General features: G+C 44.1%; 1 protein-coding gene across 5 annotated transcripts in view; it reads left to right on the top strand.

The window, feature by feature from the left end:
• The first annotated feature begins 2076 nt into the window (after nucleotides 1–2076).
• Nucleotides 2077–15392, top strand: part of MKI67 (marker of proliferation Ki-67) — a 29963-nt gene continuing 16647 nt past the window's right edge. For 2 of the 5 annotated variants that reach the window (XM_003922088.4, XM_074383081.1), the window contains exons 1-7: nucleotides 2083–2167; nucleotides 2825–3009; nucleotides 6021–6099; nucleotides 6193–6308; nucleotides 9719–9785; nucleotides 12758–12803; nucleotides 13290–14366. In XM_003922088.4, the coding sequence (XP_003922137.3) occupies nucleotides 2918–3009; nucleotides 6021–6099; nucleotides 6193–6308; nucleotides 9719–9785; nucleotides 12758–12803; nucleotides 13290–14366 (1477 nt within the window). In that variant the 5' untranslated portion in view covers nucleotides 2083–2167; nucleotides 2825–2917. Of the gene's footprint in view, nucleotides 2168–2824; nucleotides 3010–6020; nucleotides 6100–6192; nucleotides 6309–9718; nucleotides 9786–12757; nucleotides 12804–13289; nucleotides 14367–15392 lie in introns of all 5 variants that reach the window. The other 3 variants (XM_003922089.4, XM_074383083.1, XM_074383082.1) reach the window with 2 other exon arrangements.

Raw genomic sequence — 15392 nt, 5'->3', positions numbered from 1 at the left:
TATGCAGTGGTGGGCTTAGTTTGATCATTTAATGGGGCATAACATGGAAACTCATGCCCTCGAAAAGGTTTATATAATAGTATCCCTGCATTCAATTTTTCTACACCAGGCTGGCCCATACAATTGAGAGTTGCTGTCCTGTGCTCTCATGTGGCTTTTCACAGTTTCTCTATTTCCATCAGTAGCTGATTCTTGATGCTCCAGAGTAAAGGGCTCAGTTTTTTTCAAACTTGTGATCTCTTTACCCTCTTAAGAATTGTTGAGAACCACTAGGAATTTTTGTTAATGTGGATGGGTTATATCTAGCTATATTTATATATTTTAAGTTAAGGCTAAGACATTTAAAAATATTCATTTATTGATTCATTTTAAGGCGGTGATGCACCTATTTCATGCTAATACGAGCAACTTATTTTTATGAAAAAAATATGCATTCTCCAAAACAACAACAACAACAACAACATGAAAACAGCGCATTACTTCACATTTTTGTAAATCTCTATAATACCTGGCTGAATAGGAGACAGTGGGAGTCTCCTCCCTGCTTCTGCATTTTTGGAATGCACCCCATACTCTTGGGAGCAAGAGAATGAGAAGGGTAAGTAACACAGAGGGTCATTACAGACCTGGTTTTGATCTCATGGACTCCCCTGCAAGAAATAGGAAACCCTCAGGGCCCTCCACACAGTGAGGACCTCTGCTCCTGATCAAGAGAGCCAGGCTTCAAGGCTTGTTGAGGAGCTGGAGGAGGTGAGATGTGGGGGTGGGGTTGTCACCAGAAGCTTGTTTGGGCTCCATTCACTTCACCCCAGGTGGCCCACGGAGCCCGAATCGCCACCAGCACAGCAGAGGCAGACCCCATAGAACCCTGTGTATGATTATTTTAGGATTCACCCATCCTGGCATGCACAAGGCATTTCAATCGAAGAATGTTTTCTAACAGCAAAACATTGTAAACCTAAATATGTGGCAATAGTAAGGATTAAGTACGTTATGGATTCCTGAAGCCCAGTGCTCTGCAGCCACGAAACAAGAGAGTAAAAGCGAGAATGTGCTCAGAGGAGACAGCCTCAGGATAGTTAAAAGCAGAGAACACAAAGTATAGAACGGTGTGTATGTTATGATCTTTTTTTCTATGCTTTTGAAAAAAGAGGAGACACGTATAGCTGGAAAAGACACACGAAACTACTTTCTATAATTGGTTGCGTTTGGTAAGATGTATGGACGGAAGAGGGAGGTTTTATTTTTTAATATTTTTATTTAATTTATTCATTATTATTATTATTATTATTTGAGACAAGGCTTTGCTCTGTCGTCCAGGCCGGAGTGCAGTGGCGCGATCTCCGCTCACTGCAGCCTCGACCGCCCGGACTCCACGATCCTCCCTCCTCAGCTCTCCCAGGGGCTAGAACCCCAGGCGCGCCTCCACGCCTGGCTAACGTTGTGCAGAGACGGTCCTCTCCAGGTGGCCCAGGCTGGTTCTCAACTCCCGGGCTCAAGAGATCCTCCTGCTTCCCCGCGCCCAGCCTGAGTTTTTTGATTTTTAAGAGTTTCACATCTTCCGGCCATGGGTAACGTTAGTGTCCCAGGTGTTGGGTCCTTTAAGCCAAGGGTGGCCGGACGGGCCGTCCCGGGGGACCGAGCTCCGCCTCTGCCCTCCGCAGCCCGCCCTCTCCCGGCCGCACCAGGTCTTCTCCCGCGGACTGGGTCGCCAGCCCCGCCCCGGAGCCTCGTTTCCCCGCCCCCTCCGCGCCCACGCCCTCGCGGCCTTCCTATTGGTCCCACGCCGCCCCGCCCACGCCCTCGCGGCCTTCCTATTGGTCCCACGCCGCGCTTTTCCGTTCAATCGTAGCGCTTAGCGCCAGAATTTGAATCTCCGTTTTCGTTTGAATTGGGCGGGCGCGCGGGGCTGGCGGAAGTAAGCGCCGGGCGGGCGGGAGGACTCGGCGGGACCCGCTAAAGTCGGGCGCCGGGGGACGCCGCCTGTAGGGACACCGGGTCCCCGTCGGGGGCGGCGGCGGCGGCGGGAGCAGCGGGGACTGCGGGCCGGGGCGGAGCGAGCGCGGCCGGGCGGAGGTGAGCGCGTGGCCGGCTCCCCCTGCGGCCGACTTTGGGTGCGCCGTGAGCGGTGGTTCCACGGGCGGCCTTGCGGGCCGGATCGTCCCAGGTGAGCTGCGGCCGGGACTCCTGGGAACCGTCCGGGGTCAGGGGCTGAGCCGCGGGGACCCCTCCCCTCCCGCCGAGCTCTGCGGGGACGCGCGGCCTGGGCCCGGCTCCTCCTGGGCTCTGGCGAGGGCGTCTCTGGAAACTCCAGGGAGGCGCGGGCGACAGCACCCCGGCCGCGGGACTTTGGGGCGCTGGGGGCGCCGGGGGCTGCAGTCGGACCGTGCGTGGCTCCCCGCGGGCCAGCTGCGCTGTGCGCCTGTGCGGCCGGGGGTGGGCGGATGGAGCGTCGCTTACCGGTCCCTTCTTTTTTTTTTTTTTTTTTGAGACGGAGTTTCGCTCCTGTTACCCAGGCTGGAGTGCAATGGCGCGATCTCGGCTCACCGCAACCTCCGCCTCCTGGGTTCAGGCAATTCTCCTGCCTCAGCCTCCTGATTAGCTGGGATTACAGGCATGTGCCACCATGCCCAGCTAATGTTTTGTATTTTTAGTAGAGACGGGGTTTCACCATGTTGACCAGGATGGTCTCGATCTCTTGACCTCGTGATCCACCCGCCTCGGCCTCCCAAAATGCTGGGATTACAGGCGTGAGCCGCCGCGCCCGGCTGCGGGTCCCTTCTTAGCTCCTTTGCTCTCACAGTAATCCGCGCCTCTTTTGCAGGGAAGAGCTGTTGTAAGTCTGCGTCTGGGCCAATCTTTTGGTACCTGGCCTTCCTCTATATATACTCAACATACTCAACTTACTGTTTAGAAAATGGGGCCCACGAGACGCATCGTTACTATCAAAAGGAGCGGGGTCGACGGTGCCCACTTTCCCCTGAGCCTCAGCACCTGCTTGTTCGGAAGGTGAGCCCCGGGGGCGCGCGCGGACGTTTTAGCCGAGAAAGGAAAATGTCTTTATCGCAGTACACGGTCCAGGAACGTGCTCTGCGATTGGGTCCTGCGGTCGCATTTCCTTGGTGCTTCTTCCATGTTACTGAGTTGACAGAGTTGTGTTTTGTTTGTTTTACCAAATAGAAATTTGATGCTAGTGTTTGTATATTTAAGTGGTTTTAGAAATCAAGCCAATTTAAAAACTTCGTTTTCTAATCGTGATAAAGAAAGATGATGGTCTTCATACGTTACTGGCTTCAGGCGGGCGTCAGAAGACACTGTATGTCCCTGGGACCCTCGGTAGTGGGTATCCCTGGCCGCTTGGGACTCTGAGAGAATGAAGGCTCTTGGCTCTTTCTGGCGATAGGAAAACGGGACAGAAAGTCTTCCTGCCTGGCATTTGAGAACCTTTCCTCTTACGTTGCTGTCCCGTTTGAATAACCCTGTCCCTGTATAACAGGCACAGTCGCGAACAATGGCCCTATCAGCCTCTGACATGTGTCCCACTAGAGGCCTGAGAAGGGGTCACTTCGTCTGTGGTCTGGGTTCTGCCTCCCATCCTCGCCTCATCCCATCCTCCTGACCCCATCCCCTCCCTTGTTCCTCCCACCTAAGGCATTCCAAGCCCTGTTCACCTTGGTACTTTTTACACACTTGGAAGTTTATGATGGGAAAGTTCTCCCTTTCCCCAAACTTGTGTGATTTCCGTCATTCAGGCATCAGGTTCAGTGTCACCTCTGAGGAAGCCTTGCATTAAAGCTCGTATTTCCAACCCCATGGCTTCAGGGGTAAGTTGTGGGTTTGTCTCCCACTAGACTGAGCTCCCCAAAGGAAAGGACTATCTTGTTACTAATCATGTGTGCAGGGCCAGGGATGGTGCCTGGCATAGGGGATGTGATCTATACTCAGCATTCTGGCAAGAAATTTCTACTGAGAAACATGGGCTGGCGCCACGGATTTGTGGTCACTTGATAGCAGTGGTTCTCACGGGAGGGTTATCATACCTTCTACAAGTCATTTGATAAACTCTGGAGAATTTCCATGTCACAATACAGGGGACGGGAGCATGTGCTGTCATCACGGAAGAGGGGTCAGGGTGGGGATCCTACCAGGCTCAGGGCAGCCCCCACAATACAGAAGCATCTGGCCCAAGACGTCAGCAGTGCCATGGCTCAGAAACACTCATCTACAGTCGTCTTCCTGCCAGACAAATTCTCAGTTGTAAGGGATAGTCTCTCTGTTACTCAGATGTTCTGTTACCTTAAAATCAAATTGTCTTATTGGGGTTAAAGAAGCTTTTCACTTTTCATAGATACCTTTCTTTTGAAAAGGAAAAATATAAACATTTCATTTTAAGTGACAGTCCTTTTGCTTTTTTTACAGTAGATCTTGAACATATTTTCACACAAGATTTTATAATTTAGAAACTAATTCGCGTTTGGTCACATAACATGGCTAGGGAGAGGTATTCTTAGAGTCCAAAGATTCAGATGGAGAACAGACAGGCCATTGCATACTTTGTTCAATTTTTATTTTTATTTTTATATTTTTTACTTGTTTTGGAGACAGAGTCTTGCTCCATCACCCAGGCTGGAGTGCAATGGCATGATCTCGGCTCACTGCAAGCTCTACTTCCCAGGTTCAAGCAATTCTTGTGCCTTAGCCTCCTGAGTGGTTAGGATTCAGGCATGAGCCACTACGTCTGACTAATTTTTGTGTTTTTAGTAGAGACAGGGTTTCATCATGTTGGTCAGGTTGGTCTTGAACTCCCAACCTCAGATGATCCACCCCCTCAGCCTCCCAAACTGCTGGGAATACAGGCGTGAACCACCGTGCCCGGCCCCAGTTTGTTTGAGTTTTTAAGATCACAGGCTAGAACAGGAATGCAGAAGACTCCAGGAACCTAATGGTTCTTCTGATTATTAGTTTCTGCAGGTTTGAGAATTGTCTCTTCTGCTGCTTTGCCAAAGCTTTCTGTGGAAAAACAAGTTGAATTTAGATTTTTGTTGTTGTTGTTGCGTGCAAATTAGTATTTTTATTGTTTAGAGACTTCTGAATCTGTCAGTAAATACAGTGTGGTTTTAAAATAATAAAAAGCTTACCCATAATAAGCATTTACTATGTGCTAGGCAAATTAGTGACGTGTACAACTAAATTAGTTGTTGGAACATCACATGATGTAGGTTCTAATGTAATCTCTTTTTTTTTTTTTTTTTTTTTTTTTTTTGAGACGGAGTTTCGCTCTTGTTACCCAGGCTGGAGTGCAATGGCGCGATCTCGGCTCACCGCAACCTCCGCCTCCTGGGCTCAGGCAATTCTCCTGCCTCAGCCTCCTAAGTAGCTGGGATTACAGGCATGCACCACCATGCCCAGCTAACTTTTTGTATTTTTAGTAGAGACGGGGTTTCACCTTGTTGACCAGGATGGTCTCGATCTCTCGACCTCGTGATCCACCCGCCTCGGCCTCCCAAAGTGCTGGGATTACAGGCTTGAGCCACCGCGCCCGGCTAATGTAATCTCTATTGTATATGAAGAAACTGATACATGGAAGTGCCAGCATAAAATAAGCACATTTGGGGATGATTAAACCATTAAACATAGTTAACATTACAAACAAACTTTTTTTTTGAAAAAGCACAGGGTATTAAAAATAGTCATTTTCCAAAACTGATGTAAGTACTCCTTTCTTTGTGTCTTTTAAGTATAGCTTTTTATATAAAAGGTAATTCAATTTGTATTCTAGTGTTTTCTCTTATTTTTATATACTCTCTGTTTTAAAGACCTAATAGTTACATGTTTAATGCTTCCAAAAGTTCTTTGCAAAATGCAAAGATCCTTTACATTGTCCATTTTGTTTGTTACTTCTTTATGTCCTTATATTTGCAGATCAAACATGCTAGTCAAATTGTGTTTTATTTTGGAAAATTGTGCTAATGTTTTAAAAAGTTGCAACAACCAAACCAACCTTCTTCTTTTGCATGAAGGGGTATTGAATGTGACATCCGCATCCAGCTGCCTGTTGTGTCAAAACAACATTGCAAAATTGAAATCAATGAGCAGGAGGTAAGTGGTTTTTTGGAGGTCTACTTTTAAAACTTTTTAGTTCACTTTTAATCTGTTCATTAGTTACATATTTCCCCCTCCCTTCACTTGCAGGCAATATTGCATAATTTTAGTTCCACAAATCCAACACAAGTAAATGGGTCTGTTATTGATGAGCCTGTACAGCTAAAACATGGAGATGTAATAACTATTATTGATCGATCTTTCAGGTAGGTAAAAGCTGATTGGGCTAACAGTAAATGCCACCTCCTGATTAACCATAAACTAGTGTCATAGTCAACTGTGATTCTTCTTTATTGTTCATGGATGTCGGAGTGTTTCAGGTTTTCACAACACTAATCTTAATTTAAAAGGATACGGATCTAGGAGGTTGACTAATTGGGACAAAATGTTATGGAATTCACGGATTTGGGTGCGAATAATTATGCAGAGGAAGGCTGACCTTGTCCCAAAGGAGTTTGTTATTTTCTTGCAAGTGTGAAACTGCATGAGATTTTTCTATTCTTTTTTTTTTTTTTTGAAATGATGTATCGCTCTGTTGCCAGGATGGAGTGCAGTGGCATGATCTTGGCTCACTACAGCCTCTGCCCTCCAGGTTCAAGTGATTCTTCTGCCTCAGCCTCCCTAGTAGCTGGGACTACAGGCGTATGCCACCATGCCTAGCTATTTTTATTCTTTTTTATATTAAAGCAAAATACACTCAGAGAAAAAGGTATGAGACAAGATGTACAGGCCAATTTATCATGTGAACACCCTTTTTGCTGCCACCTATTACGAACTGATGTGTGCTCTCCCCAAATTCATATGCTGACTTCCTAATCCCTAGTACCTTAGAATGAAACTGAATTTGGAGAGAGGACATTTAAAAAGGCAATGAAGCCTTTTTGAGGCCATCAGTATGGGCCCTAATCTGCTGCTTGGTGTCATTATAAGAGGAGATTAGGGTACATGTGCATAGAGGAAAACCCATGAGAAGAGGCAGCAAGAAGGCAGCCATGGGCAAGTCCAGGAGAGGGGCGCAGAGAAATCCAACCCAGCTGACACCTGCGCTTGGACTTCCGGCCTCCGGAACTGAGAAGTGCCTGTCTGGTGTTGAAGACATTCAGTCTGTGGGACTTTATTATAGGGGCCCTAGCAGACTAATATAGAACATTTCCCCAAGGTTTTTTTAAAAGGCCGTTTTCTAATCACAACTTCCTTAGCAAGTAAACCACCATCGTGGCTTTTAGGATATCATAAACGTCTGGAGTTTTACTACCTAAGCATGGATCTCTGAACACTATAGTTTTGTCAGTTCTTATGAAAGTCCTTAACAGTGATATAATAAGGTATACATGTGTGTCTGGCTTGTGCTTTTATGTGTGAGGTTCACAGCATGTTGGACATCTCTGTGGTTGGTTCCCTCTCATGGAATAAATATTTCACTAAAAAAATATGCATAATATATGCAATAATATACAGAATTACACAGAATTCATTCTGGTTGGACATTCGACAAGTGTCATCTTTTAAATGTGTCAAGGCTTGCTTTATGATCAGATATGGTTAATTGTTTTACTAATCTGCCCTGTGTAATTGAAAACTATTCTACAGTATCTGACATGTGATACACATATAATATATATATATACATACACAGTTACACACATCCCCATTAGAGTCACATCTTCTCTATACCTCGTAATTTCCCCCCTACTATTATTAAGAGATATGTTCAAATCATCTGCTGGGGACTGGTTGATTAATTTGTTTTTAATCTCTGTTAGTTTTTGCTTTGTATATTTTGAGGCTAACCTATGGTGCACACATTTAGAATTATGTCTTCCACGTGCATGGAACTCTTTTCATTGAGAGATGTCCTCTATTTTTAGCAATGCTTTCTTTTCTGCTTCATGTTTCCTTTGGATAATGAATATAGCTAAACTAATTTCCTTTTGATTAGTGCTTGTGTAGTATAACTTTCCACCCCCTTAATTTTAACTTTTCATAATTTTTATGGTTTAATTTGTTTCTTAGAATTTGTTGTCAGGTGAACTCTTGTGTTTAACTGGAGTATCTTCTTGCTGGATTGATCCTTATATAAAACGTTCTTTTTCTCTACGTATAACTTTTGTCTGAGACGATTTTGTTTCATGTTAGTAGAGCACTCCAGTTCCCCTCTGGTTGCTGTTTGCATAGTTTATCATTTCCATGCTTTTATTTCAAACAATTTGTGTCTTTGTATCAAAATTGTGTCTCTGGTAGACAGTATACTGAGTGGGTCATTTAAAAATCTATTCTGCTAAATGGATCTCTGTCTCTGTTATTGTCTTCATTCGTATTAGACAGTTTTTTAATGCACCACTTAAATTCCCTGGTCGTGTCTTTTACTGTGGTTCTTGGAAGTTTGCCTTCATTTTTAAAGAGTATTTTTATTGAATACAGACTTCTAGGTAGGAAGTTTTTGTTTGTTTGTTTTGAGAAAGAGTCTTGCTCTCTCTCCCAGGCTGGAGTGCACTCGTGTGATCTTGGCTCACCACAACCTCCTCCTCCCAGGTTCAAGTGATTCTCATATCTCAGCCTCCTAAGTAGCTGGAATTACAGGTGCTTGCCACAATGCCTGGCTATTTAAAAAATTTTTTTTAGTAGAGACAGTGTTTCACCATGATGGCCAGGCTGGTCTCAAACTCCTGGCCTCAAGTCATCTGCCCACTTCAGCCTCCCAAAGTGCTGGGATTACAGGCATGAGCCACCATGCCCAGCCTATAGGTAGGAAGTTTTTGATATGGATTGGAGAGCTGAACTGTTTTGCAAAAACAAGATATTATCCAAATTGAGAAAAATTCAGATGATTAAAGACATCCAAGAAAGATGAGAAAGTGAATCTTAGAAAGACAGACTTGATTCTAAACTCTACAATGAGAAACAATTTCAGATGTCTGACTGCTTCAGATTTTACTTAGGTTGCATATAAATTCAAATCAGGTGATTTCACTGAGGCTGAAGAGTTTTCATTATGCAAAATAAAGGATTGCTTTACGGCTTGATCACTGAGGTTTGCCAGGACAATTATGTATCTTGCTAAATGTAGTCTTCCTAAGATGTGCTTGTCTTGTTCAGACACAGACTGAGTATGCGGGAAACTGAAGTGATCATAGTGTTTTAAGGAATAGCTTTGTAGTTGCCCCGTAACGTAAGCATAGCTTTTTCTTTATCCTGAAGTATGTGACTTCACAACGTGAGAGAGATTCAATTACCTACGCGGGCCTTCCAAGCCATCAGATGATTTCCATGGACTTGAACTAGAAGAAACTTGACTTTGCTCTCATGTGCATTAGCTTCTCTCATAGAAGGTGCTCGGGAACATTGTCAAATCATACCTGGGCTGGTCATCAGTGATCAGAGGTTAAACTGGGCCCACAACCTCTGACTGTGGTGTTTCAAAACAAACTTGACGCAGCTTATCTAAGTTTTTAGTGTAAAAGCACTTTTCTAAGTTTATTTCTTTGTATAAAGTCATGTCTTGAACAAAACCCAAAGTTTGTTCCTTGATCCTTGGACATTACGTGGATATGGAGACTTCAGCCCCAGAGTACACATTTTTGATCAGGATCTATGTCTGTCGTTTTATGCACTGCAGGTATGAAAATGAAAGTCTTCAGAAAAGAAGCAAGTCAACTGAATTTCCGAGAAAAATACATGGACAGGTGATGGGAAATATTCAAGTTTGGGCTCTGATTCTCTTGGATGATATGCAATCATTCATGTATGCTTTGATGATTTCTTACTTGAAATCAATGATAAAGAGGGTGGTTACTGGTTATAGTAGGAAAATGTAACTGAAGTATTAAAACAAGTTGAACTTAGACATATTAAACTAATCTAAAATAATATTTCCGCTTTGTTATTCAAAATCAGAGTACTAAGTTGGTTTTACGCTTTTGGCCAAAAAGTCTACTAGAACATGTGAAGATCTTTTTGCAAGCCCAGGGGTAGGATAACCCCAACACACAGAGCTAACATTTGGGAATTGCATTATCTGGTGGCTCATTTTGTCTTTCAGTCATTGTACTCTTCCATCTTTGTGTGTCCGAAATAATCACATCATGAAAATCGTTTGTGCCAAAGATGCCTCTTTATTTTGATAGACAGCCAACCCATGAAAAGGGAAGAGGGATCCTTGTGCTTTGTCATGTGAGAGAATCCTATAGTTTGAGTATATCAGTGTGGAACAGGTATTCTGACTGTACAGCTTATGAAAACGTAATCATCAGCATGTGCTTGGATATTTAGATTGTTTGAATACATCAGTGTGGGAGAGGTATTTTAATTGTACAGCTTATTAAAACACAATTGTCGGCACATGCTTGGAAATTTAGGGGGATTTAGGCTTAGGATAAGCCCTGAGAATTTATATTTTCCTACATTTTAGAGTGCTCCTAAAGCTAGTTTCATATGAGCTCCTTGGAATGTCTTGGCTTAGGAGAGTTATCTTAGGTGCACCTAAAATTAACAACAAGTACTTGAAATTCAACATTTCTGCCTTTTTTTTTTTCGAGATAGAGTCTTGCTCTGTCACCCAGGCTGGAGTGCAGTGGCATGATCTCGGCTCACTGCAACTTCTGCCTTCTGGGTTCAAGCAATCCTTCTGCCTCAGCCTCCTGAGTAGCTAGGACTACAGGTGTGCACCACCATGCCCAGCTAATTTGTAGTTTTAGTAGAGGCAGGGTTTCACCATATTGGCCAGGCTGGTCTTGAGCTCCTGACCTCATGATCCACCAGCCTCAGCCTCCCAAAGTGCTGGGATTGCAGGAGTGAGCCACCATGCCCAGCCCATTTCTGCCACGTTAAGTACTGCTACTTCCCTAGAGGAACGCCTGAATGTTGAGCCTGGTGTTCATCAGTTCCTGTGCTGGACGCCAGTTTCTGAGGCATCCCACACTGCAGTCACCAGCCAACTTGTTAGTCTGTGGGAGTAAGTCGACCAAAAAGAGTTGAACTGTGGGTTAGATATGTGCCACTCGACATTCTAGGAACTGTTTGTTCTGTTGCTGGTTTGTGAGAAAGTAAGTACTAAAAAGTAGGTAGGAAATATGACAGCAATTCGACAGCAATTTTGTGGCTATTAAATATAGTCATCAACAAAAATGAGGTTATATGCTTTATATATTAATAACTTTATTAGTAGTTCATTTATATTGTTTAGTCATAGATTCTTGTTCCACTTCAGATTGGAAATAAAAAACTTATCCCTCACATAGATAATTTTAGAAGCAAGGTAATATATATCAATAAACTTGAAATTAACTAAGGAAGTTAGATTCTTTGCCTTTGGCAGTATGTTTTAGATATTTTCTTAATAATCCAGATGTAAGCTTTTCTTCTTTTGGGCCATCAGACTTTTATAAAAGTTTTGTATATGTGTTATTCTTTAGTTCTTCCACCCTTCTAGAAACAATTCCACATGAAGGGAAGTTAGGGCATTGTCTCTGGGGAGCCAGGTGTGGGTGCTGCACCTGCTCCCAGGCTGGGAGGCTGCAGTACCCATGGATGTTCCATGTGTGCCTGTGCCACGACTCCACTTAGGGTGAATCCAGGCTCTCAGATCCACCCAAGAGGGCACACGTGCCGAGTAGAGTGCTAGCTCATATACAGGTCCTATGGCTCATTTCTTTTCTTTCTTTTTTTTTTTGTGTCAGAGTCTTGCTCTGCTGCCAGGCTGGAGTGCAGTGGCGTGATCTCTACTCACTGCAATCTCCACCTCCCGGGTTCAAGTCATTCTTCTGCCTCAGCCTCCCCAGTAGCTGGGACTACAGGTGCGGGCCACTACGCCTGGCTAATTTTTGTATTTTTAGTAGAGATGGGGTTTCACCTTGTTGGCTAGGATGGTCTCCATCTCGACCTCATGAGCCACTCACTTTGGCCCCCCAAAGTGCTGGGATTACAAGCATGAGCCACCACGCCCAGCCCCTGCGGCTCATTTCTGAGAAAACCGATGATGCAGTCCATAGTTCTGTGTTCATGGTGGGCTACAGATCTTCAGTATAGGTGATGTTTAATATTAACTTGGTTCTTCCACAATATGATGTTGGGAAATAACTTTAAAAGAAGTTCTAAAAATGCGCTGAGTTCCATTGTAATAATTTTAAGCCTTGAGTTTGTTTCCCGTTAATCACTCACTGTTTTTTAACAAGTCAATTAAGAAGCACTTTTATCCTGACCAAACTCCCAAGTGACTTGAGCTCATTTCTCAAACAGTCTTTAGAAGTGATACAGGAGTGGTTTGGTAAAGAAAACTTTTTTTTTTTTTGAGATGAAGTCTGGCTCTGTCGCCTAGGCTGGAGTGCAGTGGCACGATCTCCACTCACTGAAACCTCTGCCTGCTGGGTTCCAGAGATTCTCCTGCCTCAGCCTCCTGAGTAGCTGGGACTATAGGCACCTGGCCACCACGCCTGGCTAATTTTTTTATTTTTAGTAGAGATGGAGTTTCACCACGTTGGTCAGGCTGGTCTCAAAACTCTTGACCTCAAGTGATCCGCCCACCTTGCCCTCCCAAAGTGCTGGGGTTACAGGCATGAGCCACCATGCTTGGCCAGAAAACAATCAATACTTTTTCACTGTGACTGTCAGTATTTAGAAAGGCCTGCAAATAACTGTTCTTATTTTCCCAACTCAACAGGAGCCAGCACGTCGTGTCTCAAGATCTAGCTTCTCTTCTAACCCTGGTGAGTAGTGGTTGGGTTTTGTTCTGGAATCCTGAAAGATCAGGTCTTTGTGAAGCATAATGGCAAAGAAAAGGCAACAAGAATGCAAATGCGAAACATCTAGCCTGTCAGGAATGGAGGCAGTGTCATTTAACGTGTCAACAAAGGGCAGATGCCTAACTCTTTTCCTTTGGTGACTGACGGGGTGCTATGCTTAGGAGAGACTCTAGGTACAAGAAAATTGCCTGTTCAGCTGCCAGCTCAGTTCTCAGTAGTTTGACAGCATGTGATATTGCATACTGGTTATTGGAACTAATGTGATTTATTTATCTGTCTTATAATACTAATATCTTGAGATTTGCAAGTTCTAGGCATTAAATAATTTGTAGGCTAAGTAAAAGCTAGCTTATAAGACAGTCTGAAACAATTAAAATATTGAATTCCACAAATGTTAACCATTGAGAAAATGTTGAACTTCTGTTTCTTATTTCATAATTCATTGCCAAGATGGGAAAGCTCCAGATTCCAAGGCCTATTCAAAAATCACTGAAGGAAAAGTTTCAGGAAGTCCTCAGGTACATATCAAGACTGTCAAAGAAGACAGTGCTGCAGATGACTCAGAAGACACTGTTGCCCAGGAAACATCTGATGTTCATTCCTCAGAACAGGCTGGACGTAATGACAGAAATGCAGCTCATCGCATTTCTGGGGATTTTAGAGAAATTTCCAGGGTAAAATTAATGAGCCATTGTGGAGAACTGAAGTCTCCTTTCACTACACAGTGTCTTGACGATAGCCAAAAAAATGAATCTCCCTTTAGGAAGCTGTATCAGTCAATGAAGAAAGAGTTGGATGTAAAATCACAAAAAGAAAATGTTCCACAGTATTGTAGAAAATCTGGATTACAAACTGATTACACAACAGAAAAAGAAAGTGCTGATGGTTTACAGCAGGAGACACAACTGTTGGTGTCACGTAAGTCAAGAACGAAATCTGGTGGAAGCAGCCACGCCGTGGCAGAGCCTGCTTCACCTGAGCAGGAGCTCGCCCAGGCCAAGGGCAAGGGAAGAGACGAGTCTGTTCAGACTCCCAGCAAGGCTGTGGGCGTCAGCTTTCCTCTCTATGAGCCGGCTCAAATGAAGACCCCTGAGCAATATCCACAGCAACAAAATTCTCCACAAAAACACAAGAACAAAAACCTGTATACTACTGGTAGAAGAGAATCTGTGAATCTGGGTAAAAACAAAGGCTTCGAGGCTGGCGATAAAACTCTTACTCCCAGGAAGCTTTCAGCTAGAAATCGAACACCAGCTAAAGTTGGAGATGCAGCCGACTCTGCTGCTAAACCAGGAAATCTGTCTTCCAAAACCAGAGGAAGTATTCCTACAGATGTGGAAGTTCCGCCTACAGAAACCAAAATTCAAAATGACCCCTTTTTAACTCTGTGGCTCACTGAAGTTGAAAGGAAAATCCAAAAGGATTCCCTCCACAGGCCTGAGAAAGTGGGTGCCACAACTGGACAGATGTGCCCTGAGTTACCTGGTCTTAGTGCAGTTGATATCAGCAACTTTGATGATTCCCTTAGTAAGTTTATTTCATTGTAAATTTATTTCTTCTAAAAGATGAACAGCTTCTGTTTAGCCGTGAATCAGTGAGACCTTCGTTCATTCAGTAGTGACTGGCGCTGTGGAAGAGAGTATTAAGCACTTAGGGCACAGGGACAGGACAGACATGGGCACTGTTTCCGCTGATAGCTTAGTACTGAAGGCCTAGGTAATTATAACAAGGAATGACAGGAGGCGGCGGTTGTCAGGGAAGCATGAAGCAGGGGTTATTGAAGGAGGTAAGGTGGCCCCCAACATAGTCCATTCTCCTCCATCTGTCACAAAACAGAAAAGAGAATACTCAAAATTGCTTTTCACATGGAGTTGAATTCTGAACTACAATCAACTGTATCCTATGAGTTTGGTCATTTGGAATAAATCACTGGAAATCATTGAATATAGTGGTAGTTCTCAGGTGTTTATACTCTGTTTTCAGAGTGTCCTACAAACAATTTACTGTAAACACTGGACCCTACCCATGAGTTTATATGCCAGGCAAATTTCTAAATGCTTCGCAGACATTAACACTTGATTCTTGGTGCCGCAGGAGTGCTCATGGCTAGGTTTTCTTTTTAGATCTATGTCACAAATGAGGAAACTGACAACCCAAGGCCACCCAGTGAGTGGCAGAGATAAGACCTTTGTAGCAGGTGTGGTAGCTCCTTGGGAGCTTCCTATACTCCTCAGGATTGGCTTTTAGAAGAAAAGTTGTCCAGGCCGTGGACGCAGTATTCGTACTATCAAGCTGTTTCTGCAGGTGGCCCATAGTGGTGGGGCATGAGGCTATCAATAAAATAAGGCCTGTAGTATCAGTCTTAGCTTTCCACCAAGCCTCATAAAGGGGAAGCATCACTTAGACAAGGAATGCATGTTAGCTGGTGGCTCAGGAAAATGTATCATTGAGGCTGGGCTCCTGTGAATTGACTCAGAACCACCTGGAAGAGTTTTCACAGCTCGTGTATTCTGGTCACTGGGTGAGGCCCAAGTGCATGTCTTTAGAGAGCTC

Source organism: Saimiri boliviensis, chromosome 12, assembly GCF_048565385.1.
Source record: "Saimiri boliviensis isolate mSaiBol1 chromosome 12, mSaiBol1.pri, whole genome shotgun sequence".
NCBI classification, from domain to species: domain Eukaryota; kingdom Metazoa; phylum Chordata; class Mammalia; order Primates; family Cebidae; genus Saimiri; species Saimiri boliviensis.
Note: the sequence above shows the minus strand (reverse complement) of the source record. Positions and strands in the feature narration are given on the sequence as shown.